The sequence below is a fragment of the Podarcis muralis genome, chromosome 13 (genome assembly GCF_964188315.1).
Source record: "Podarcis muralis chromosome 13, rPodMur119.hap1.1, whole genome shotgun sequence".
NCBI lineage: Eukaryota > Metazoa > Chordata > Lepidosauria > Squamata > Lacertidae > Podarcis > Podarcis muralis.
The window spans coordinates 1,719,487-1,743,853 of record NC_135667.1 but is presented as its reverse complement, the minus strand read 5'-3'; the positions used below and the strand labels follow the sequence as shown (position 1 = coordinate 1,743,853).

Here is a 24,367-nt window from a genome sequence, read left to right as displayed (position 1 = left end):
GTGGGGAGTGGGCTTTGCGGACACGCCAGACCCTCTTCCCATCCTGTCCTTGTGCAAACAGCCCCTTCAAAGCCTACAAAACGGAAAGGACTGGCTGCTTTGCCCTTTTTGAATCACTAAAAGCCATGAGAAAGGCCACGCAAAGGAACTTTCTCAAGTTCCAGTGGCCCACCTAGTCCAGCCTCCTGTTCTCTCAGATGACTCAGTGGGGAAGCCGCAGGCACAGTCGGTGCCCCAGAGCACTTTCTCCCTTCCTGTGGTTTCCAGAAACTGGAATTCGGAAGCATCGCTGCCTCCAAATGCGAAGGCAGAGCCTAGCCACTGTGGCCAGGAGCCAGGGGTAGCCCTCTGGTCCTCCATGCGTTCGTCTAATCCTCTTTTAAAGCTATCCAGGTTGGTGGCCATCACTGCCCCCAGTGGGAGGGAGTTCCACTGTTCAACTTTGCGCTGTGTGCCTTTTATCCCTCCTGAATCTCCTAACATTCACTGCATGTCCACCAGTTCCAGTTTTATGAGAGAGAGAGAGAGAGAGAGAGAGAGAGAGAGAGAGAGCGTGCGCGGGAGAGAAACTTTATCCACTTTCTTCTACCTGCGGATAATTTTACAAACTTCCATCATGTTAATAAATAATAAATTTTATTTATACCCTGCCCACCCCTGCCAGAGCCCGGGCTCAGAGCAGCTAACACCAATAAAATCACAGTAAAAACATAATAGGGGAAAAAGAGAGGGGAGGAAAAAACCCCGATTTAAAATACAGGTTAAAATGCAATTTATAATGCAGCCTCATTTTAAAGTAGCCGATGTTGCCTCTTACTCACCTTTCCCCTATACCACAAAGCCCCTAGCGCTGCAACCGTTCCTCATAGGGGAGTCCCTCCAAGTACACAGCTCAGTCGGCAGAGTGTGAGGCTCTTAATCTCAGAGTCATGGGTTCAAGCCATATGTCGGGCAAAAGATTCCTGCATTGCAGGGGGTTGGACTAGATGACCCTCAGAGGTCCCTTCCAACTCTATGTGTCTTTCTTTATATTTTTTATTACTTATTTATTTATACCCCACCCGTCTGGCTGAGTTTCCCCAGCCACTCTGGGCGGCTCCCAATCGGGTGTTAAAAACAATACAGCATTAAATATTAAAAACTTCCCTAAACAGGGCTGCCTTCAGATGTCTTTTAAAGATAAGATAGCTGCTTATTTTCTTGACATCTGGTGGGAGGGCATTTCACAGGGCGGGCGCCACCACCGAGAAGGCCCTCTGCCTGGTTCCCTGTAACCTCACTTTTCACAATGAAGGAACTGCCAGAAGGTCCTCAGAGCTGGACCTCAGTGTCCGGGCAGAACGATGGGGGTGGAGATGCTCCTTCAGGTATCCTGAGCTGCGGCCGTTTAGGGCTTTAAAGGTCAGCACCAACACTTTGAATTGTGGTCAGAAGTGTACTGGAAGCCAACGCAGATCTCTCAGGACCGGTGTTATGTGGTCCTGGCAGCCACTCCCAGTCTTCCTCTACTGGAGGAAGAAGATGCAGACCCCAAAAGGACCTTGTCCAGATCCCGGTGCAGCCTGTGCCCCAGCCTGATCTCGCTCCCTGGCCTTGGCGTTTGTCGCTGTGCCTGCCAGGCCCCCCCCCCAGCTGCTTGACCCCCGTCTATATTTAGCCCCGGGACAGCTGAGGGGCCCTTGTGCAGGGGGTACCTGCTGGAGGAGGAAGAGGTGTTGGTGGCCTTGGGGTGGCACGCAGGGGCATCCGGGTTTCCCACAGAGAGGAAGCCATTCCCCTTTCCCCAAACACATTACCCCGGCCCGCGGGGTGCTGAGAGGGCAGCTTCAAAGCCGCAGCTATTTGAGTTATGCAGGGAATGTTTTTCCAAGAGCTGAGGCTGAGTAATGCCATTGGGCCGGCTTTCCAAGGCGGGGAGCGCAGCGCTGGTCCGTCTGCGGATTTCCTAGAACGCACATTGAATGCAGGGGGGGGGGAGGTGTTGACTGCGTTTGTTCCCTGGTGCTTTTTGCCCTGTCCTGCCCGGGGCGGAGGAAGGGGGGGTGCGGTGTGGGCGGGCCGCCCCGGGTGTCACCACTGAGGTGACAAAATGCCGGGCGCACTCCTTGCGGGGCCTGCAGTGTGCCCGAGCCACACATCTCTCCTGGGAGAGAGACACAGCGGTTTGGGCGTGTGCAGGCTCCGTGCTGCCCAAACGGTCCGCCCGCTGCCTCCCCCCCAGCTGTAGCGCAGCTGAGTGGGAGGAGGCAGGCAGACTCCGGAGGCCCCACAGTGTGCCCTGCCCCTGGGCACACCGCCCCAGGCGCCTGAGCGGCTTCCTCCGCCACTGGTCCTGTCCTGGCTCTACTTCCTCTCAGCTTTTTGGAGAGGAAGCTTTCTTTTCCTTTTCCTTTTCCTTCCTTTCCTCCCAGATGCAACCATTGGCACTGCAGGGGGTTGGGCTGGATGGCCTCTGAGGGTCCCCGTGAACTCCGTTACTCTGTTATTATACTCAGGGACAAACCTCCACTCCTTAAAGGCCAACCACCAAACCCAAATACCAGAGAGAGGAGAGCCCTTGTAGCGTTTTATTATTTTTATCTTGTATTATTTATATCCTGCCTTTCCTCCAAGGAACTCAAGATTAGAGGCTTTAAAAGAGGATTGGACAAATTCATAGAGGAGGAGAGGGCTATTGATGGCTCCTAGCCAGGGTGGTTGTGCTCTGCCTACACAATTGGAGGCACCGATGCTTCCGGACACCAGCTGCTGGAAAACGCAGGAGGGGAGTGTTGCTCTTCCGCTCGGATCCTACTTGTGAGTTTCCAGGATGTTGGTCGAGAGGCCTGACCCAGCAGCCAGGCTCATATGCTCTTAAGGTGACACCCGTGGTTCTCTCTCCCCCTCTCATCCCCCAAACAACCCTGCCAGGTAGGTTGCAGGCTGAATTCCTCTGGGCATCCATCCAACCTCTGCGCCAAGAGCGCTGTCTTCTGCGACCCAGCAGAGGGGATAAAAAGCTGTAGAGATGGAAGGGATGCAGAGGGTCATCTGGCCTGACCCCCTGCAAAATTACGGTTGCGGCCATCAATATTAGCGGCGTCTCCCCACTTATTTAACCTCTTGCACCCTCCAGGTTCACAGGGAGAAGAAGGGCAATTAATATATAATGTTGGAAGGGACCCTCAGGGTCTCCTGGCAGTGGTGTAGCTAGCCACTCAGGTGCCCAGTTCAGCGTGCACGTCCTGCAGCTGGGGGCAGGGCGAGCCAAGGCAGGGCACATTGCGTGGAGTCTTCCTCTCAGCTGTGGGCAGACGCAAGCCCCGGGCTGCTTGAAAAAGCAGTGTGGAGCTTGCAGGCAGTCTGCCCGCCCACTCCTCCTCAGGAGAGATCCTCAGGAGAGAGGCACACAGCAGGCCCTGCGATGTGGCGCCCAGTGCCCCCCGCCTCACCTAGCTACCAGTGGCATAGGAAGGTGGATGCGGGAGTTGTATGTTTTTTTTTAAAAAAAGTGCCGTGTGCCCATTTTTAAAAATTTTATTTTAAAAACACATATTTCTGCCGTTTTGTCACCCTCCCCTCAGTGATGACACCCGGGGCACTCTGTGTTAGGATATTTCCGTTCCACCTTAAAAGGGAGCAGGCTTTGTGAGTCACAGAGTCTGCATATTTCCTGTTCACAGGATGTTTCTGTTGTGTCTTTGCTTTCGTTTCTCTCTCTGTGCCTGAGACACTGAAGCAGGCAGCCATGTTTTCTTTGTTCTGACCAACGCTGAATAAAATTGTAAATAATGCTCTCCTGCGTGCATCTTTCGCTGTGCATTATCTGCTGATAAGAGCGTGCATCAGCTCTGGAATGTGGCAAGCTATTTCTGGAGCTCGTGTCGCTAATTGCTGATACTGCGTGTCTATGGGAGATCGATGGACGTCCGGAGGCGACGTGGAGTCTTGATGGATGATGTCTCCCTGGCAGTATCCCAACACTCTGCACCCACCACACAACCCCTTCCTACGCCATTGTCTCCTGGTCCAACCCCACCCTGCAATGCAGGAATCCCGGCTAGGCCACCCGACCTCAGCGGTACCAAATCCCTAAAGTCTGGCTCTTTGGGAAATGCCCGACTCTTAAATCCTTCTTTCCCCGCAGGTATCGCCAACCCCAAACAGGCAAAAGATGGCCTCAAGAATTTCACCTTCGACTACTCCTACTGGTCTCACACCTCGGTGAGTTTCTTAGAAGGCGGGCAGGTGGGATGAGGACCAGGTGCGGAACTATTGCTGATGGCGAATTGGCAGAATGGAGTTGAAACCTAAGCTGGCCTTCCGCAACCAGGTGCCGCCTGGGTGTTCTGGACTGCAACTCCTACCAGCACCATAAGGCTGTACTGGCTGGGGATGGTGATGGGAGTTGTAGTGCAGAACTTTGGGGAGGCTGGCTGAGGACGGCGCCAGCCCCTTGGGACTGGGGGCCAGGAGGAAGATGGCATTGGTGGTTGTAGCCCCTTGAACCTGGTGCAAGGCTTGTGGGGGGCAGGGTTTCTTGGTTATAACCAAGTCCAAGGAAAGACTATCAGCGTTCTCATATCATCATGTTTAGTTCCAATATGGCAGACTTGCTATGAAGGGTGTCTTGAAAATGATGGTTCCACTGCATATGTCATAAAGGAATGCCAAACCATATAAAAAGTGTCAGGAGGTTGCAGACCTTGTTGAAATCTCAAATTATGCGTAATTTTCTCCTTTGCAGCGTCCAAGTGTAAGATTTGGGGCTGTTTTCCATATTTCATGTACTGCATAAGACCAATTCTTTTGACAACATATCTACATTGGTATCATCAAAAATGTTCAGTGGCATTAATTTTGGACAACAGACAATAGTTTTCTTAGTAATATTTATTGTTCTTGTCAAATCCCCAAAACCTCGCTCCAGCCGGCATCGCCACCATAAATGATAACATGCACCAAGTTTATTGCAACCCCTCCAACGATTAGGTGATACAGAAGAAAACATTTATGGCATTTGCAAAGAGGTGTGATGCCATATTTGTGGAGATTTCAATGAGTTTCCCTCCCAAAAAAACTGGAAACAGATTTTAAGGGCCGCGGCCACCAGATTCTGTTCCGATTCTTGAGACGGATTTGTGTGTTGATGCCTCGTTCCCCCGTTTTTCTAAGGTGTTGCACTCGGTGCAGTGCTGGCTCATTCTTTTCCCTTCCAGGAGGAGGACCCCAACTTTGCTTCCCAGAGGCAGGTCTACAAGGACATCGGGGAGGAGATGCTCCTGCACTCCTTCGAGGGCTACAACGTCTGCATCTTCGCCTACGGGCAGACGGGCGGCGGCAAGTCCTACACTATGATGGGCAAGCAGGAGAAGGACCAGCAAGGCATCATCCCTCAGGTGGGCCCCGGGGTCTGTGGGGCCAGGGCCTGGAGGGAGAGGCGGAATGGCGGGCGGGAGCCCCAGGACCGTTATAGCATAGAAACACAGAATTGTAGGGTTGGAAGGGACCCAATGGGTCATCTGGTTTACCCTGCTGCAGTCCAGAAATCACAGCTAAGGGGCAGCTGAGCGTTCTAACCACTCGGCCAAATAAGTTGCACTCCGCTCCCCTGAAATGAGTGGCAAGGCACCGAGGAGAGGAGGCAATAATGGTGAAATGACCAAAAGGTTGCTTTACGTCCTTGTCGTTTAGTCGTGCCCAACTCTTCGTGACCCCCTGGACCAGAGCACGCCAGGCACTCCTGTCTTCCCGCACTTTGGTCAAACTCATGCTGGTCCCTTCAAGAACACTGTCCAACCATCTCGTCCTCCATCGTCCCCTTCTCCTTGTGCCCTCCATCTTTCCCAACATCAGGGTCTTTTCCAGGGAGTCTTCTCTTCTCATGAGGTGGCCAAAGTCTTGGAGCCTCAGCTTCAGGATCTGTCCTTCCAGTGAGCCCTCAGGGCTGATTTCCTTCAGAATGGAGAGGTTGGATCTTCTTGCAGTCCATGGGACTCTCCAGAGTCGCCTCCAGCAGGTTTACATCCTAGTTTCAGCAAATACACAGTGTACAATACTAACCTGTACCCTGAAACAAACAGCCACCTCTGCCTGGTTGAATTGAAGCCTGGTCCACCGTGGTTCCCCCTGGGATGCGGCTGGGGCATCTCACCTCCTCTGCCTCTGTTTCCCCCCTCCAGCTCTGCGAAGACCTCTTTGCCCGAGTGAACGAGAACAAATGCCCCAACCTCTCGTACTCCGTGGAGGTAAGTCCTTCCCACTTCCCCGCCCGACCCCTGTGCCCCTCGTCTCCGCTGCCCTTCCCGGCTGGCCGGCTGCGCCCTTTCACAGCCTGCCCCTCCCGCCTTGCCCGCTTCCCCAGGTGAGCTACATGGAAATCTACTGCGAGCGCGTGCGCGACCTCCTCAACCCCAAGAGCCGCGGGAACCTCCGCGTGCGGGAGCACCCCATCATGGGCCCTTACGTCGAGGACCTCTCCAAGCTGGCCGTCACCTCCTACGAAGACATTGCCGACCTTATGGACTGCGGCAACAAAGCCAGGTATGCCTCTGTGGACCGGGGAGCTGCCTCGCCACAGAAAGGGTATTGTGGAGCCGGGAAAGGGCGACCGGAATGATCGAGGGGGCGGTGGTGGAGTGAAGGCCCTATGTGGAAAGGTTCAGCGCCTGGGACTTTTCAGTTCGGAGGAAAGGCGAGTGAGAAGCAACACGATGGAAGTTTATAAAACAATGCCTGGCATGGAGAAACCGGACAGAGGAAAGTTTTTCTGCCTCTCTCCCAACACTAGAACTGGATGGATACCCCATGAGGGTTGGGAGATTCAGGATGGGTGAAAAGGAAGTCCTTCTTCATGCAGCACAAACTGTGGAACTCCTTGCCACAGGAGGCAGGGGTGGCCAACCACTTGGATGGCTTGAAAAGAGACACATTCGAGGGGGAGAGGGCTATCGGTGGCTACTGGTCAGGATGGTTCTGCTCTGCCACCACAGTCCAGTTGCTGGAAATGGCAGGAAGAGAGAGGGGCTCTTGTGCTCAGATGCTGCTTGCTGGTTTCCCATATTGGGCATCAGGTTGGCCACTGGGAGAGCAGGATGCAGGACTGGATGGGCCCCTTCGGCCTGACCCAGCAGGCTGTCCTTATGAGCAGGGACCCCAGAACATAAGGAGAGCCTCCTGGATCAGGCCGGGAGGGGGGCATCTACTCAAGCACCCTGTTCTCAAAGTGGCCAGCCAGGAAACCCACAAGCAGGATTCGAACGCAAGAGCCATTCTCCCCTCCTGTGGTTTCAAGCAACTGGGATTCAGAAGACTCGCTTCCTTGGACCACGGAGACAAAGCCATTCTGGCTAGTGGCCATCAAGAGCCCTCTCCTCCTCCATGGAATTGTCCGAACCTGTTTTAAAGCCATCCATGTTGGTGGCCTTGGTGCTGCATTGGCCACGGCTGGACCTTTTATGTGGGGAGTTGTGGGTTTCCCCTCTTAGCTATGAGAGGAGATGGGGCTTAGCGGAGGGACCCTGAGCCAAGATATCCCTGGCTTCTTTTGGAACCAAAAGGAAGATTTCAAGTGACATGGCACCTAAGAGAAGGAGGTGAGCCTGGATCTGTGGCTGGTTAGGAGGAGGGATGGGAGCCATCGACTCAGAATGGTGAAGTTGGATGGGATCATCAAGGGTCATCTAGCCCAACCAATGTGAATCACTGTGTGAATCACACTGAGCCAGTGTGGTGTAGTGGTTAAGAGCGGTGGACTCGTAATCTGGTGAACTGGGTTCGCTTCCCTGCAGCTGCTGGGTGACCTTGGGCCAGTCACACTTCTTTGAAGTCTCTCAGCCCCACTCACCGCACAGAGTGTTTGTTGTGGGGGAGGAAGGGAAAGGAGATTGTTAGCCACTTTGAGACTCCTTTGGGTAGTGATAAAGTGGGATATCAAATCCAGAACTCAACTCCAGCGCCAACCCCCTGCTGCTATGCAGGAACCACAGCTCCAGAATCCCACCCTACCTCTGCTTAGAAACCTCCAAGGAAGGAGAGTCTGCCACCATCCAAGATGGAAATGCTCAGTCTTCTCTGTCTCTCTCTCACACCTGAATATTCTTCCCTGTTCCCAGGACTGTTGCAGCCACCAACATGAACGAAACCAGCAGCCGCTCCCATGCCGTTTTCACCATCGTGTTCACGCAGCGCCGCCACGACGAACTCACAGACCTCGACACAGAGAAGGTGAAGTGCCTGCAGCCTTGGGGGGCAGGAGGGGGCAGAGCCTTCAGGGCTATGGGCAAACTGCACTCCTGCTACTCGCCTGTAGCAGACAGGCGGCCTGCTCCTGCTCTTTCTTCTGCCACGTTGACAGCTGTGCATTGCCTACAGCTTCGTGCCCAGGACCCCATTTCTCTCAGCTCCAAAAGTCCCCAAAGGTCCTCTAGTCCAACCCCCCCCCATGCAGGAATCTCAGCTAAAGCAACCATCAGCCTCTACATTGGCTCCCAGTACGTTTCTGAGCACAATTCAAAGTGTTGGTGCTGACCTTGAAAGCCCCAAACGGCCTCAAAGGCCCAGTATACCTGAGGTCCAGCGCCGAGGGCCTTCTGGTGGTTCCCTCCCTGCAAGAAGCGAGGTTACAGGGAACCAGGCAGAGGGCCTTCTTGGTGGTGGCATCCGCCCTGTGGAACACCCTCCCACCAGATGTCAAGGAAATAAACAACAACCTGACTTTTAGAAGACATCTGAAGGCAGCCTTGTTCAGGGAATGTGTGACATTTTAATGTATTTTTAATCTTTGTTGGAAGCCGTCCAGAGTGGCTGGGGAAACCCAGCCAGATGGGTGGGGTACAAATAATAAATTATTATTATTATTATTATTATCAAATGAGAGAGGGTCCACAACCTCCCGAGGGAGTCCACATCTATAAGGGAGGAAAATATGCCCGCTTCTCTGCCGTTGTCGTCTCCTGTGATTCAGTATCTGGGACAGGAAGGGATAAAGGGGGTCCTGATCCCAAGTACATACAGCACCACGGAACAAGGGAGGAAAACCACTCCTTCCTTTCTTTCCTTCCTTCCTTTTCCCCCTATCTGGGTCCTTTCTTTTCAGGTCAGCAAAATCAGCCTGGTGGACCTGGCAGGGAGCGAGCGGGCAGATTCGTCAGGAGCCAAGGGCACGAGGCTAAAGGTGAGCGCTCCGCCTCGCATGCCGAGAAGCCGCCATCTTGGCAACCTACAGCGGTGGTTGCCAAAGTGGGTGGTTCCCCTCCCTGGGGTGGGCGGTGGGATTATCTAGGGGGGACACTAAGAAGCAAGAGGCCTGTGACTACCAGACTTTGCAAAGCTGGCATCGCTAGGTCAAGATTGCGGAATTAATTGAGCGAAGTTGTATTAACTGGGTTCTGAATATATGGGCAATTATCTGTTGCTGCTTTGCCTTTTGTAGGGTTGTTATTTTCCTCAGTCTGTCGTGCAAACCGCTGTTCTGAATAATGCTTTTTTTATAGGGCAGGGGAGGGGGCACTGGGGGCGGGTATATGGAACCAGGAGGGTAGTGGAGTTCCCTAAAAGGTTTGGGAACTGCTGGCTAGAGTAAGACTCCCCTGGCAATGGGGTGCATGTGTGCCTGCCATAGGGGGAGTGTGTGTGTGTGTGTGTGTGTGTGTGTGTGTGTGAGAGAGAGAGAGAGAGAGAGAGAGAGAGAGAGAGGGGGGGAGACACAGGAAGACACAGACAGACAGACAGACAGGCAGGCAGGCAGAGAAGTTAATTCTAACAAGTTAGCTGTGATTCCTTCATTGCAGCTCTACAATTCTAAGTTTCTGTAAATTATTTTCACCCACTTTTTCAGGAAGGCGCCAACATCAACAAATCTCTGACCACGCTGGGCAAAGTTATCTCCGCGCTGGCAGAGATGGTGAGTGGCCCTCTTGTGAGGGAGGGGGGGTCCTTCTTCTTTGGGGTTCCAGGCTTAACCCATTTTCATTTTAACTTCCAAAGGCTTTAATCACGGATGCAATGCTTTCCTAGTGGCAGTTTCATTGCTCTTTTTTGTTGTTGTTGTAAAGTGCTCTTTTTATACAAAATCAAACGGTGTGTTGAATTTTACGAAATAAATAAAAGCAATACCTGGAATGCATTCATTTAAAAAACCAGTAGGTTATAAATAACCACATATGAATCTGGATAATAATAACAGCTGTATACCTGTGTACTAGAGAAGCATCTATATGGAATTGTAGTCATTTGCATTTTGACCAAACTGCGGGAGGCAGTGGAAGACAGGAGAGCCTGGCGTGTTCTGGTCCAGGGGGTCACGAAGAGTCAGACACTACTAAACGACTAAACAACAACAAGTCATTTGCATATAAAGTGTTATGAAACACATTTCCCCTTTTTATTTATTCCCTTTTTAAAGATTATTATTAATAATAATGCAAAATAAATAGAAACAGGGGTCAGGTGGTGTTATTGGATGGGGCGGAGGGCAAAGAGAGGAATCGTCCCCCCTTTTTTCACCTGCCTCCCTCCTTCTTGACCCCCCCCCCAGCAAAACAACAAGAAAAAGAAGTCTGAGTTCATCCCCTATCGTGACTCGGTGCTCACCTGGTTGCTGAAAGAGAACTTGGGTGAGTGATTGGGGTTGGGATGTGAGTCAAGGTGTGGGGAAGAGGCGGAAGGTGTAGGGAAGTTGAAAGCAGCTAGAGATGAATTTGGATGGATTTAACTTTTAAAATAAAAAAACCAGCCTCCCATCTACGACCCTAGATGGGAGGAGAAAAAGGTTCCCTGGTTTTGTTGCCGGTGGTGGTGAATAGGGGTTAGAGGAACGTTGGATGAAGATTGGAAGAAAGTTTCTAAAAAAAAACAAAATTTTATTTGGGATTGTTCTGGAAAATTAATGAATATTAGAAAAATGTTGGAATGAAATTATTTGGCTTTAGCAGAAATGTTAAAAAGAGTTTTGCAAGAATATGTTAAGGTTAGGAGAAAGTGGTATGAATAAGACTTAAGTTTTAAATTTTAGGGTTTTTTATGTAATACAGGTTAAAATAGATCAAGGTAATTTAATGACAGGATATTATGAAAAATGGAAAGGATTTGCTGTTATAATTAATAACTAGAATACAAAAAAGGGAGGTGTGAGGAGGTCGATGAAATAAGGTCATGGCAGTTAAGGATTTGGGAATATTGGATTTGTTTTTAAATTTCTGTGGTTTATTCTTGTTTTGTGATTTTGATGTGTGATGTGTTTTGCTTTTGTTTTTTGATTTTGATTTGTATTGTTTGACTGCTGTTTGTCTTTCTATTGTTTTTATTTATTTATTTATTTTTTCTTTTTCTCTTTATCTTTTTTGTAATTTTAAAATTCTTAATAAATATCATTAAAAAAAAAAAAAAGAGGGTCAGGACTAGGACCTGAGAGAGACCAGGGTCCAAGTCCTCCCCCCACTTGGCGGCCATGAAGCTCCCTGAGGGTGACCTTGAGTTGCGACCAGTCTTCTCTCAGCCTAGCCTACCTGGCAGGGCTGTTGTGGAGATTAAATGAGGAGGTGGGGAGAACCATCTGCAGGTCAAATTGAGCTCCTTGAAGGGAAAGGTGGCATGTAAATGAGACAGAGGGATAGATATAAACTGGGGGGCGGGGGGCGGGACGCTGCTCCTTTAGGGTTGGAGATAATAAGTTTCCGTGTTCTCTGCCATTTTTCCTGCGGATTTCTAAAAATGTAGGAGCCTTTGCATATGGTCTATTTGCTTTCTTGGCCTTTCACAAAGGGTGGGGGGATAAACTAGGAAGTAGAAGCACTTCCAGTCCACCCTTCTCCCCTCCATTTACCTTCTCTCCCCTCCTTTTTATTATTTCTCAGGGGGCAATTCCCGCACAGCCATGATCGCTGCCCTCAGCCCAGCTGACATCAACTATGAGGAGACACTGAGCACCCTCCGGTGAGCTGAAGAAGCAGATGAATTGGGGCGGGGGGTGGGGAGCTCTCGTCCCATTCTGTTCCCACTGCCCACTTCCTTCCTGGTGTCGCCAGAGAGTTTCCCCTCCATGGGGGGGGGGGGGGGCAAAGAACACAGCAGCCCAGATATTCCCTTGCTGTTTCTCTCTCTTGCACACTTGCCTTCCCATCAAAGAATCATAGAATTGTAAGGGGGGGGGAGCTGTACACCACCTTGGAGAAAAAGGTAGGAGATAAATGCAACAAATAAATAAACACCCCGACTCCCCCCCCCATCCAGCTATGCCGACCGCACCAAGCAGATTCGCTGCAACGCCGTCATCAACGAAGACCCCAACGCCCGCCTCATCCGGGAGCTCAAAGAGGAGGTGGCCAGGCTCCGAGACCTCCTCTCTGCCCAGGGGCTCTCGGCCACCACCTTCGCGGGTAAGGGGGCAGGAGAGTGCCCCAGAGGAAGGGAGGGAAGGGGTGAAGTCTGAGCGCTGGGGATTTAGCTGCTGTGGGTGCGCTGTGGGTTAAACCACAGAGCCTAGGGCTTGCCGATCAGAAGGTTGGCGGTTCGAATCCCTGTGACGGGTTGAGCTCCCGTTGCTCGGTCCCTGCTCCTGCCCACCTAGCAGTTCGAAAGCATGTCAAAGTGCAAGTAGATAAATAGGCACCGCTCCGGCGGGAAGGTAAAGGGCGTTTCCGTGCGCTGCTCTGGTTCGCCAGAAGCGGCTTAGTCATGCTGGCCACATGACCCGGAAGCTGTACGCCGGCTTCCTAGGCCAGTAAAGCGAGATGAGCGCCGCAACCCCAGAGTCGGCCACGACTGGACCTAACGGTCAGGGGTCCCTTTACCTATCTAGGCAAGAAGCCAAGGCAAGTTCCCCGGTATTCTTCCATCAGGGTAGACGTTACACAAGACAAGGGTGTGGGGGAGGGATGAGAAAAAAGGAATGAGGCTGATGTTGCAGTTTTGAGAACACCTTGCAAACTCTTAAGTCCTGCAGATGATTTCAGGTGACACACCTAGGATTCGGGGGCAGAGAAGCTACTAGCCACAGTGGCTTTGTTCTACCTCCACATTTGGAGGCAGCCATGCATCCCATTGCCAGATGCTGGAAACCCCAGGAGGGGTGAGCGACTCTTCTGCCTGGATCCCATAATAGGCACCTGGCTGGCCACAGAGAGAACAGGATGCAGGACTAGATGGGGCCCCCTTTCGGCCTGATCCAGCAGACTCTTCTTATTCTCTTAAGCAATTTCTGCTCTTCCTTCTCTGACAGATTGAAATAATAGAGCGGCAGAGTTGGACGGGCCCCCCAGGGGTCATCCAGCCCAACCCTCTGCAGTGCCGCAATTGCAGCTAAGGAAGGAAGGAGGAAGAGGGCGCAATGGCTGGCTCCCTGTGTTCCTGATGGTGGTGTTTTTCCCACTCTGCAGGTGCCAAACCGGATGACCCGGGGGGCGGACTGGGCCTCCCCATCTCTCCCTTTGCCCCGGGTGAGGACTCCTCCCTCCTCCTGGAGCCCCTGCCCCTCAATGGGGAGTCTGAGTCGTACCCCGACATGGAGGAGGAGATGATTTGCACAGAAGAGGCCATGGAGAGGCTCCAGGTGAGATTGGGCGGAGGGCGCTTAACTCCAAACCACTCGGAAAGTGGGACTTGCATCTAGCTAACCTGCCCCAGGGAAAAGCCCCAGGCTTGGGAAAGCTGGAGAGGGGGCAACGCGTCTTGAAGTGAGCTTACAGGGAACCAGGCAGAGGGCCTTCTTGGTGGTGGCACCTGCCCTGTGGAACGCCCTCACACCAGATGTCAAGGCAATAAACAACTATTTTACTTTTAAAAGACAACTGAAGGTGGCCCTGTTTAGGGAAGTTTTGAATGTTTGATGCTGTATTGTTTTTAATATTCGGTTGGAAGCCACCCAGAGTGGTTGGAGAAACCCAGCCAGATGGGCGGGGTAGAAATAATAATAATAATAATAATAATTATCATTATTATTATTATTATTATTGCTCTTCCTCCAACCCCTCACACACACAAACACACAGTCAAGTGACCCAGTTGCCTCAACTGTTCCTCCCAAGGCTTGGTTTCCAGACCCTCAATTATCTCGGTCACCCTCCGTCCTCTCACCAAAGGCTTGGTCTGGCTTTCTAGCTGGTCCTGAGCTGAGGGTCCTCATTCCCACTTGTGTCCCATCAGACCAGCACATCTTCAAGCCTTTAGCCATTTCCCCACATCCTGCCATTTTGAGCTTCTCCAATTCAGCGTCACTCGCAGCAGAAACACTCTCTCACTGCGGCCTGCTGCCTCGTCTTTTCTGCACCGCAGGCACTCTCTTATAACGGGCCATAGGGAGTAGTTGGGCGGGGAATGGTGGTAAACAGAGCGGCTTTCCTCGCCTGTGCCCTGAGTTGCTTCCCTGTCCTCGTAGGAGACGGAAAAGATCATTGCAGAGCTCAACGAGACCTGGGAGGAAAAGCTGCGGAAAACAGAGGCCATCCGCATGGAGCGGTGAGTGGGATAAGCCCCTCTGGCACGGGGGTCTCCCTTGCAAATCCCCCCTCCCCAAGCAAGAATGTTCGCTTGTATCCGAGCAGCATGTAGTCTCTTTCCCTCAAGGAATGTGGTGGGTGCAAATATACTGGCTGGGGTGGGAAGGAGTTATAGTTCCAAACACCTGGAGGGCGCCAGGTTGGCCAAGGCTGTTGTAGGCAGACAAGGTGTTGTTTAGCTGAGTTTTGTTTTATCATTGATTCGTTTTGTCGTGTTTACGTCCCTCCTTCTTTCTCCAAGGAGCACAAAGTGGCCTGGACTCATAATCTGGGGAACCGGGTTCGCATCTCCGCTCCTCCACATGCAGCTGCTGAGTGACCTTGGGCCAGTCACACTTCTCTGAAGTCTCTCAGCCCCGCTCGCCTCACAGAGTGTTTGTTGTGGGGGAGGAAGGGAAAGGAGATTGCTAGCCGCTTTGAGACTCCTTAGGGTAGTGAGAAAGCGGGATATCAAATCCAAACTCCTCCTCTTCCTCCTCCTCTTCTTCTTCTTCTTCTTCTTCTTCTTCTTCTTCTTCTTCCCTTCTCCCCTTCCTTCTCATTTAATCCCCCAAATATCAACCTGCGAGGAAGGTTAAGCTGAGAGAAGACAGTGACTGGTACCCAAAGTCACCATCCAGTGAGCTTAATGGCCAAGTGGGAGGATTTGCACCCTGGTCCTCTCCCAGGTCCTAGTCCGACAACGTCACCACTACACCGCCACGGACTCAGAGCGTAGACACATTGAAATCCATTGATACAACTTAGTCACGCTGCTTATTTTTTAATGAGAAAAAGCTTGAGTTGAATACCACCCACAGATATTAGCATGAAATAATTCTTCAAGCCCTTTCTGGCTGTGGAAATGGGGAATGGAAGCAGTTGAGCGCCAGCAGATGAATCATGCAAAGCCAAAAAGTGGCATGAGCCAAACTACCAAGATAGACTGCCTCTGGACCTGGAGGTTCTGAAAGGCCATAAGAGCCTGGTTGCTGGATCAGGCCAATGGCCCATGCACTCCAGCATTCTCACAGTGGCCAAGCAGACGCCTGTGGGAAGCTCGCAGGCAGGATCCGAGCACAAGAGCAACTCTCCGTTCCTGCGGTTTCCAGGAACTGGTGTTCAGGAGCATCGCTGCCTCCAGAGCCACCATGGCTAATAGCCCTCCTCCTCCATGGATTTGTTCTCTTTTCAAGCCATCCGTGTTGGTGGCCATCCCTGTCTCCTGTGGCAGGGAGTTCCAAAGTTCAACTACATGCTACATGAAGGAGGACTTCTCTTCACGCATCCCGAATCTTCCAACCTTTATTGGTTCCTTCCTTTGATTCTCGCACAACCAGACACACACACAGGGCAGCCCTGCCCCTTTGAGGACTGCTGAAATGCTTGAACCCGTCCCCATCTGAAACCTGCCTGCCTGTCTCCCTTTTCTCCCTGCAGAGAGGCTCTCCTGGCAGAGATGGGCGTGGCTCTCCGGGAGGATGGGGGCACTGTGGGGGTCTTTTCCCCCAAGAAGGTAAGCATTGGTGTTGCAGTGACAGGCGTCCGTAGGCTTCACTGGGCACGGCTGGTGGGGGGAGGCCTGCAATTTGCCAAAGCCGGGGGGGGGGCTCAGTCTTTCCCCATTTAAGCAAAAGCTTCCCAGGGTCTCCTGGGATGGAGCTGGGGTGGGGGGAGTCTTTTTCTATTGCCTGAGCCAGGGGTCAGCAAACCTTTTCAGCAGGGGGCCGGTCCACTGTCCCTCAGACCTTGTGGGGGGCTGGACTAGATTTTTTGGGGGGAAATGAACATATTCCTGCATTGGACTGGGCGATCCTCAGGACCCCATCCAATTTTATGCTTCTGTGAAATCAGCCTGTGGGAGGGTTTGCTGACCAGCTTAGTACCGTATTTTTTGCTCTATAAGACTCCTAAAAAGTAAGGGGAAATGTGTGTGCGTCTTATGGAGCGAGTGCAAGCTGCGCAGCTATCACAGAAGCCAGAACAGCAAGAGGGACTGCTGCTTTCGCTGCGCAGCGATCCCTCTTGCTGTTCTGGCTTCTGAGATTCAGAATATTTTTCCCCTTGTTTTCCTCCTCCAAAAACTAGGTGCGTCTTGTGGTCTGGTGCGTCTTATAGAGCGAAAAATACGGTGTCTTCTGTGTGTGTGTGTGTGTGTGTGTGTGTGTGTGTGTGTGTGTTTTTGCAAGCAATGGCCACATGGTGGTGCCAGTTTCTCCCGGCTGATACATTTGCAGCAGGCAGCTCTGGTCTGGGCAGTGGTTTTTAAAAGCCACAGCACCACCGTTCTTTCTCCTTCCTGGCCTCCTCCTGACATAAGAGCCCAGCTGGATCAGGCCCAATGGGGCCCATCCACTCCAGCATCCTGTCCTCACAGTGGCCAACCAGATGCCCCAATGAGGAACCCGCAAGCAGGATTCGAGCATAAGAGCAACTCTCCCCTCCTGCAGTTTCCAGCAACTAGAGTTCAGAAGCATTGCTCCTGGCCCTGAATGGGGCAACTGTGCCCCTGAAGGACCAGGTGCGCAGCCTGGGAATCATTCTGGACTCACCGCTGTCCATGGAGGCGCAGGTCAGTTCTGTGTCCAGGGCAGCTCCATCTGGTACGCAGGATGAGACCCTACCTGCCCACGGACTGTCTCTCCAGAGTGGTACATGCTCTAGTTATCTCAAGCTTGGACTACTGCCATGCGCTCTACGTGGGGCTACCTTTGAAGGTGACTCGGAAACTGCAATGAATCCAGAATGTGGCAGCTACACTGGTGACTGGGAGCAGCCGCCAAGACCACATAACACCAGTCTTAAAAGACTGGCTCCCAGTATGTTTCCAAGCACAATTCAAAGTGTTGGTGCTGACCTATATAACCCTAAATGGCCTCAAAGGCCCAGTATACCTGAAGGAGTGTCTCCACCCCCATCTTTTGGCCCGTACACTGAGATCCAGCGCCGAGGGCCTTCTGATGGTTCTCTCGTTTTGAGAAGTGTGGTTAGAGGGAACCAGGCACAGGGCCTTCTTGGTAGTGGTGTCCGCCCTGTGGAATGCCCTCCCATCAGATGTCAAGGAAATAAGCAGCTATCTTATTTTTAAAAGACATCTGAAGGCAGCCCTGTTTAGAGAAGTTTTTAATATTTAATGCTGTATTGTTTTTAACACTCGATTGGGAGCTGCCCAGAGTGGCTGGGGAAACTCAGCCAGATGGGAGGGGTATAAATAAATTAATAATAATAATAATAATAATAATAATAATAATAATAATAATAATAATTATTATTATTATTATTATTATTATTATTATTATTATTATTATTATTGCTGCCTCCAACTATTGGGCATTGAAACATGTCGCAGAGTGCGTGTAGACCACACAGATGGAAACACTGAAGAGACACAAATAAATCTTTGCAAGGTTTAATAACAACTTCCCAAACATACATCTTACAGTGTCTATAATCGTCGCCAGTCTATCCACCAGGGCAGAGTAAGGTACATACTGCCCATTATATTCACAATTGCTGACACAGCTAACTACAGTGACTTATCAGCACCTGCTACACAGCTGTAAAAACTAGGTCAGGATATGCACCCTGGCTTTTCAAATGGTACACATCCTGTGAAACAATAATGAACCCTAACATTTAAACAAACTATTCAACACCGACTGTGGAGGGCAGGGCGTATGGCCGTGTGAAGGAGGGCTTCCGTTGATCTCTGCCTGCCTCTTGTCTTAACGCAGACTCCGCACCTGGTGAACCTGAACGAGGATCCACTGATGTCTGAGTGCCTCCTCTACCACATCAAGGACGGCATCACCCGGTGAGACCCTTGGAGCTGGGTTTGTGGGACGGAGGGGCGAAAGGGGTCCTTCTGAGCTGATCCTTATTCATATTACTAATTAATCAAAGTTGTATTCATACGAAGAGCCCTGGGCAGCTCACAACAAAAACCATCTCCATCTCTCTCTCTTTCTCCCTCTCTCTGGGGACCCTTCCTTCTCCCCCTGCAGAGTTGGCCAGCAGAACGTGGACATCAAACTGACGGGCCAGTTCATCAGAGAGCAGCATTGCGTCTTCTGCAGCATCACCAACGAGTCTGGAGAAGGTGAGCCGGGCAGTTTAAGGAGCACAGGCACCTTCGAGAAGTTGGAGGGTCGCCTCCCTTTGGGATCTCGAGTTCCTTTTCTGTAATAACTCCTCCTCCTCCTCTCCCATTTCTTTTGTGCTTGCGTGGAGCAGGGGGGCCTCGCCGTGGGGCCACATGCCAACAGGTACTGGGGTGTCTGTGGGTCCTGGCAGGGGTGCGGGGAGGTGTCAGTGTGTGGGTCCGCTGACTCTGGGGCCTGGGCTGCCTCCCACCCTCTCAGTCTCTCATGCTGTACGCCAGTGATTCCCAAAGGAGGAGGACTTAATGGTGGGGAGCAGCGCTAAGGGGCAAGAGAGTGGGGGGGGGCACTGGAGGTGTGAATGGCTACCAGACTTTGAGAAGCCAATATCCCTGGGCAAAGTGAGTTTAGGAAACCACATAAGAGAAAGAAAGTAAGTAAAAACTTCCTGACAAGTAAGAGCTGTTTGGCTGTGGAAGGGACACACTTGGGAGGTGGTGGACTCTCCTCCCTTGGAGGTTTCTGAGCAGAGGTTAAGCAGTCTTATCTCGGATGCTTTAGTTGAGATTCCTGCATTTCAGGGGGAAGGATTAAATGATTCCATGTAGTAGTTTTATAGAATCATCTTCACTATTATAAATTATGAAATGTGTGTGCCAACCTTCAGCCAACGACCACAGGGCAGTTAGCAATACGAAACGAGAACAATCATGGAATTGTAGAGTTAGCAGGGACCCCCAGGGGTCATCTAGCCCAGCCCCATGCAGTGCAGGGATCCCAGCTGACAGCCTGACATCATCTGCCAGTGTGGTGTAGTGGTTAAGAGCGGTAGTCTCGTAATCTGGGGAACCGGGTTCGCGTCTCCGCTCCTCCACATGCAGCTACTGGGTGACCTTGGGCCAGTCACACTTCTCCGAAGTCTCTCAGCCCCACTCACCTCACAGAGTGTTTGTTGTGGGGGAGGAAGGGAAAGGAGATTGTGAGCCGCTTTGAGACTCCTTTGGGTAGTGACAAAGCGGGATATCAAATCCAAACTCCTCTTCTTCTTCATCTGCTCAGAAACCTCCCAGCGGAGGAGACCTACACCACTGCCTCTTACTGTCAGAAAGTTCTTCCCAATTGGCTTTTGAATATGTGTGCTTTCGATTGTCACGCTTTCGAATTTTATCTTCCTCAGTGGGTCATGCAAACCGCTCTTCTGAGCAACGCTTATTTTATAGGGTAGGGGCCCCTGGGGGTGAGTTTATAGAGTCAGGGAGGCCATTGGAATAGGTGCTCCTGTTTTCCCCGATCTCACATCCCAGTGGGGTCTTTCCCCCCTAGCAAAGCAACCCCAGAAGGCCTGGGGACTTGGGGGGCAGGAGTAGAGAGGGTGCTAGCGGGTGCTGCTTGGGTCCTTACCACCACCACCTAGCCCACCCTTTCTGGGAAAGTGTGCCCTAATCTTTGCCTCCCCCTCCTCCCTCCTTCAGTGGTCGTCACCCTGGAGCCGCGCGAAGGTGCTGAGACCTACGTCAACGGGAAGCAGGTGCTGGAGCCGCTGGTGCTGAGATCAGGTCAGCTTTCCCCGAGTGGTGCAGTGAGCAATAGGCTCGATTTACCAGTTCCATTATTGGAATTCTGTGCTGCTTTCCAATCAAACGAACCCCGAAGCAGCTTGCAAACAATAAATGACAACAACGGAACGGTATAAATCACACAGTGCAATTAACTAATCATCAGTCAAACCATTGCGAACTATAAAACACTGTTTGCAAACCGGCAGCTAAAAAATAAGCTGAACGTACCAATTAGAGCATATGTCATATTAGCTGGTTCACAAATCAAAAAGGCATTTATAATGTATAAAACAGTATTTACAAGATGACAACTAAAAAATAAGCTAGACACACACACACACACACACACACACACACACACACACACCACACACACACACACACACACACACACATCTCATTCTTGCAATGACTCATAATATTTCACTCTGTTCATTAAAATGCACCTAAACATCCATCAAAGGGTAATAAGAAATTGAAATTAATTGAAATTGAAATACTTTATTGTCACTTGTATACAGTGAGATTGTTAAGGGACGCGGGTGGCGCTGTGGGTTAAAACACAGAGCCTAGGGCTTGCCGATCAGAAGGTCGGGGGTTCGAATCTGTGTGACTTAGTGAGCTCCCGTTGCTCGGTCCCTGCTCCTGCCAACCTAGCAGTTCGAAAGCACGTCAAAGTGCAAGTAGATAAATAGGTACCACTCCGGCAGGAAGGAAAACGGTGTTTCCTTGCGCTGCTCTGGTTCGCCAGAAGCGGCTTAGTCATGCTGGCCACATGACCCGGAAGCTGTACGCCGGCTCTCTTGGCCAATAAAGCGAGATGAGCGCCGCAACCCCAGAGTCGGCCACGACTGGACCTAATGGTCAGGGGTCCCTTTACCCTTTAAACATCCATCAAATGGGAGGATCCTGATCTAAACAGAGCAGAACTGTGCCTCCCTTCCCGCAAGACTCTCCTTGGGCCCATCTGTGTGTGCAACGTGTTTGTGCAGGAAAAACATGCCCCAAAGCCAGAGGTGGTGCAGCACTTATTAGAGTGTTGGGTTACAAGAACCCGGGAGAGACCAGGGTTCAAATCTCCCCACTTGGCCATGAAACTCACCTTGGGGGCCGGTCACTTGCTCTCAGTCTAACCTACCTTGCAGGGTTATGGGGGGAGGGTTAAATGGGGAGGTGGGGAGGTTACCTACCTGGAGAAAAAAAGGCAGAGCATACATGCCATAATGAGCAATGGCTGCCACACATAGGCATGGGCTAGTTTCTGTGGGTACCGCCATAAACACCGTCTGCACACCCTGAAATATGGATGCCTCCAGAGCAATAATTGTTCCTCCACCCCCAGAAGGTCCAGCTCTGAGGGCCTTCTGGCGGTTCCCTCGCTGCAAGAAGCCAAGTTACAGGGAACCAGGCAGAGGGCCTTCTCGGTGGTGGCGCCCGCCCTGTGGAACGCCCTCCCACCAGATGTCAAAGAGAAAAATAACTACCAAACTTTTAGAAGACGTCTAAAGGCAGCCCTGTTTAGGGAAGCTTTTAATGTTTAATAGATTATTGTATTTTTGTGTTTTGTTGGAAGCCGCCCAGAGTGGCTGGTGAGGCCCAGCCAGATGGGCGGGGTATAAATAACAAGTTATAATATTATTATTATAAAGGGGGGGGGTGAGACCCAGGACAGGGCCTGCTCTGCAGTGGCCCCTAATAATTCTTTCTCCTTGGTTGATATGTCTCCTTCCCTCCTCCCATCTCCTCCTCCCTATCTAGGGAACCGCATCGTCATGGGCAAGAACCACGTTTTCCGCTTCAACCACCCAGAGCAGGCGCGGCTGGAACGGGAGCGCAACACCCCCGCGGAGAGCCAGGCCGAGCCAGTCGACTGGAACTTTGCCCAGCGGGAACTTCTGGAGAAGCAAGGAATCGACATCAAGCTGGAGATGGAGAAGAGGTGGGCGAGTCTTGGCTAGTCAGTGATATCATTTGCCGGAAGCCTGCACAATGAAGGTGCCAGGTGCACCGCTGTGGGGAGGGAGTTGCAGAGCTCAGGGGCCACCGCAGAGCAGGCCCTGTCCTGGGTCACACGCACACCCCCTTTGAGCTTCTGGGGGTGGAGGAACAACCAAGAGGGGACCCCCTCTGCCGATCTCAGCACCCAAGAAGGTCTGCAGGGAAGGAGGGGGCCTCTTGGGTGAGCAGTTTCTTGTGCCTTGTGGAGCGGGACCTCTCCTGTCTCTCTGTCACAATTTAGCGTCTTCTCCTTTCCCCCATCACCCTTTTTTGACAAAAAGGCTTCAGGACGTGGAGACGCAATATCGTCGTGAGAAGGAGGAGGCGGACTTGCTTCTGGAGCAGCAAAGACTGGTGTGTACATGTCTACCTGTCCCTGTTGCCCCATATCTCCCCAGTGTAGGGCGGGAGGAGCAGGCAGGGCAGGAGTGACCCACTTTACAGAGCAGCACCCGATAGGCTGCCCTCTTTGTTGGCATTCTGTTGGAGAGGGGGCGGTCCCGGGTGCAGAGAGTTTGCAAGCCAGAAGCAAACAGGCAGTTGGTCAGCCAGTTCCATCTCTGCCTATAAATCTCAAAGCCAATCTTGTTTCCGGGACTGATTGCAGCCCCTATGCACCCCACCACCACCACCCGGTGTTTCTTTTTGCAACTCATCGATTTTTTAAAAGGTAAAGGACCCCTGGCAGTTAAGTCCAGTTGCAGACGACTCTGGGGTTGCAGCACTCATCTCGCTTTACTGACCGAGGGAGCCGACATTTGTCCGCAGACAGTTTTTCTGGGTCATGTGGCCAGCAGGACTAAACCACTTCTGGCGAAACCAGAGTAGCGCACAGAAACACCGTTTACCTTCCCGCCAGAGCGGTACCTATTTATCTACTTGCACTTTGACGTGCTTTGGAGCTGCTAGGTTGGCAGGAGCAGGGAACGAGCAACGGGAGCTCACCCTGTCGCGGGGATTTGAACCACCAACCTTCTGATCGGCAAGTCCTAGGCTCTGTGGTTTAACCCACAGCGCTTCCCGCGTCCCTTTAAAAAGTTACTAACTTGTTAAATTTTAAAGGGTCACACAGCCCAAAAGGACGAAAGGGCAAAGACTCAGCACAGCTGCAAAAGGCTGAGAAAGTAATATTAACTCGTACAAAATATTCCCTTTACAAATAATATAGGTTTCTATAAACATACTCTTCACCTGTGAGAAGCTTGAGAGCAAAGCTTCTATATAGTATTAAATGAGCTGAACATTTGTATTTATACTAATAGCACTGAGTGACCGTGTGCCTCAGTGGGAAATGAAATCAAACACAAGCACACACAAACCTATTCTGTATGTGTGAGCGAGAGAGACTGGAACTCGGCTCACCAAGGCAAAACCATTTTTCAGCATATAATGGCTGCACTGACTCTGACTCCGCAGTCGGGGGAAGCAGTGCTGCTGAATCCTACGCACAGGGCTGCCTCGCAAAACAGTTCGGAAACTTCAGCTGGGGCAGAATTTGGTGGCCAGATATAGCTTGAGCCTATATCGCCAATCCTGGCCCGACTGCACCAGCTGCCAATTAGTTTCTGGATCCAATTCAAAGTGCTGGCTTTGGCCTATAAAACTTCAAACAGCTGAGGACCCCAATAGAGTGGACCCTTGGGCTATGTTACCTTTGGGTAACGTAACTTTCGGGTTGCAAACACGGCAAACTCAGAAGTGTATACTTCCGGGTTTCACCATGTGTGCATGCACAGAAGCGCTGTATTGCACCGCACGCGTGCGCAGAAGCAGCGCCTCTAGATGCAGACTTCTTGGGGTACATACGGACCCCCAGAACGAATTAAGTTCGTATCCAGAGGGTCCACTGTATAGCCTCTCCCCATAGGAGCCAACCCAAACCCCGAATCTTCATCCGAGGACCGTCTTCATGTGCCTCTTCCACGGAAGGTCCAGAGGGCAGCAATACATCGAGGAGCCCATTCTGTGGTGCCTCCCTGCTTGTGAGATGTTTTTCCCAGGGAGGTTTGCCGTGAGGCTTCATTAGGCACCTGGCAAAAACGTTCCTCTTCAACCAAGCCTTTGGCTGTTAATCTATAGTCTTTTAAAGCAGTGGGGGTATTGTGCCGCCCACTTCTCTTTTTTTATTATTACATTATGTGTCTTATGCCGTGGCCTGTCGATTAAGGCGGTATATAAAGGAGAGATGAGAATATCTTTTCAAGAAGGGCAGTTTGCTAAACCCTTGAATACTAAACCATTAAGATTGGAGTACTTC

At 51.4% G+C, this 24,367-nt stretch overlaps 1 protein-coding gene across 4 annotated transcripts in view; it reads left to right on the top strand.

Moving 5' to 3' along the window:
* KIF1C (kinesin family member 1C) overlaps positions 1-24,367 on the top strand; it is a 51,813-nt gene that overhangs the window by 23,106 nt on the left and 4,340 nt on the right. For 2 of the 4 annotated variants that reach the window (XM_077916743.1, XM_077916744.1), the window contains exons 3-20: positions 4,127-4,203; positions 5,173-5,378; positions 6,162-6,227; positions 6,344-6,522; positions 8,094-8,205; positions 9,077-9,154; positions 9,818-9,883; positions 10,517-10,595; positions 11,835-11,913; positions 12,211-12,356; positions 13,356-13,528; positions 14,354-14,433; positions 15,894-15,969; positions 18,188-18,267; positions 18,458-18,552; positions 20,026-20,109; positions 21,871-22,051; positions 22,392-22,464. In XM_077916743.1, the coding sequence (XP_077772869.1) occupies positions 4,127-4,203; positions 5,173-5,378; positions 6,162-6,227; positions 6,344-6,522; positions 8,094-8,205; positions 9,077-9,154; positions 9,818-9,883; positions 10,517-10,595; positions 11,835-11,913; positions 12,211-12,356; positions 13,356-13,528; positions 14,354-14,433; positions 15,894-15,969; positions 18,188-18,267; positions 18,458-18,552; positions 20,026-20,109; positions 21,871-22,051; positions 22,392-22,464 (1,930 nt within the window). The remainder of the gene's footprint in view (positions 1-4,126; positions 4,204-5,172; positions 5,379-6,161; positions 6,228-6,343; positions 6,523-8,093; positions 8,206-9,076; positions 9,155-9,817; positions 9,884-10,516; positions 10,596-11,834; positions 11,914-12,210; positions 12,357-13,355; positions 13,529-14,353; positions 14,434-15,893; positions 15,970-18,187; positions 18,268-18,457; positions 18,553-20,025; positions 20,110-21,870; positions 22,052-22,391; positions 22,465-24,367) is intronic. The other 2 variants (XM_028703451.2, XM_028703452.2) reach the window with 1 other exon arrangement.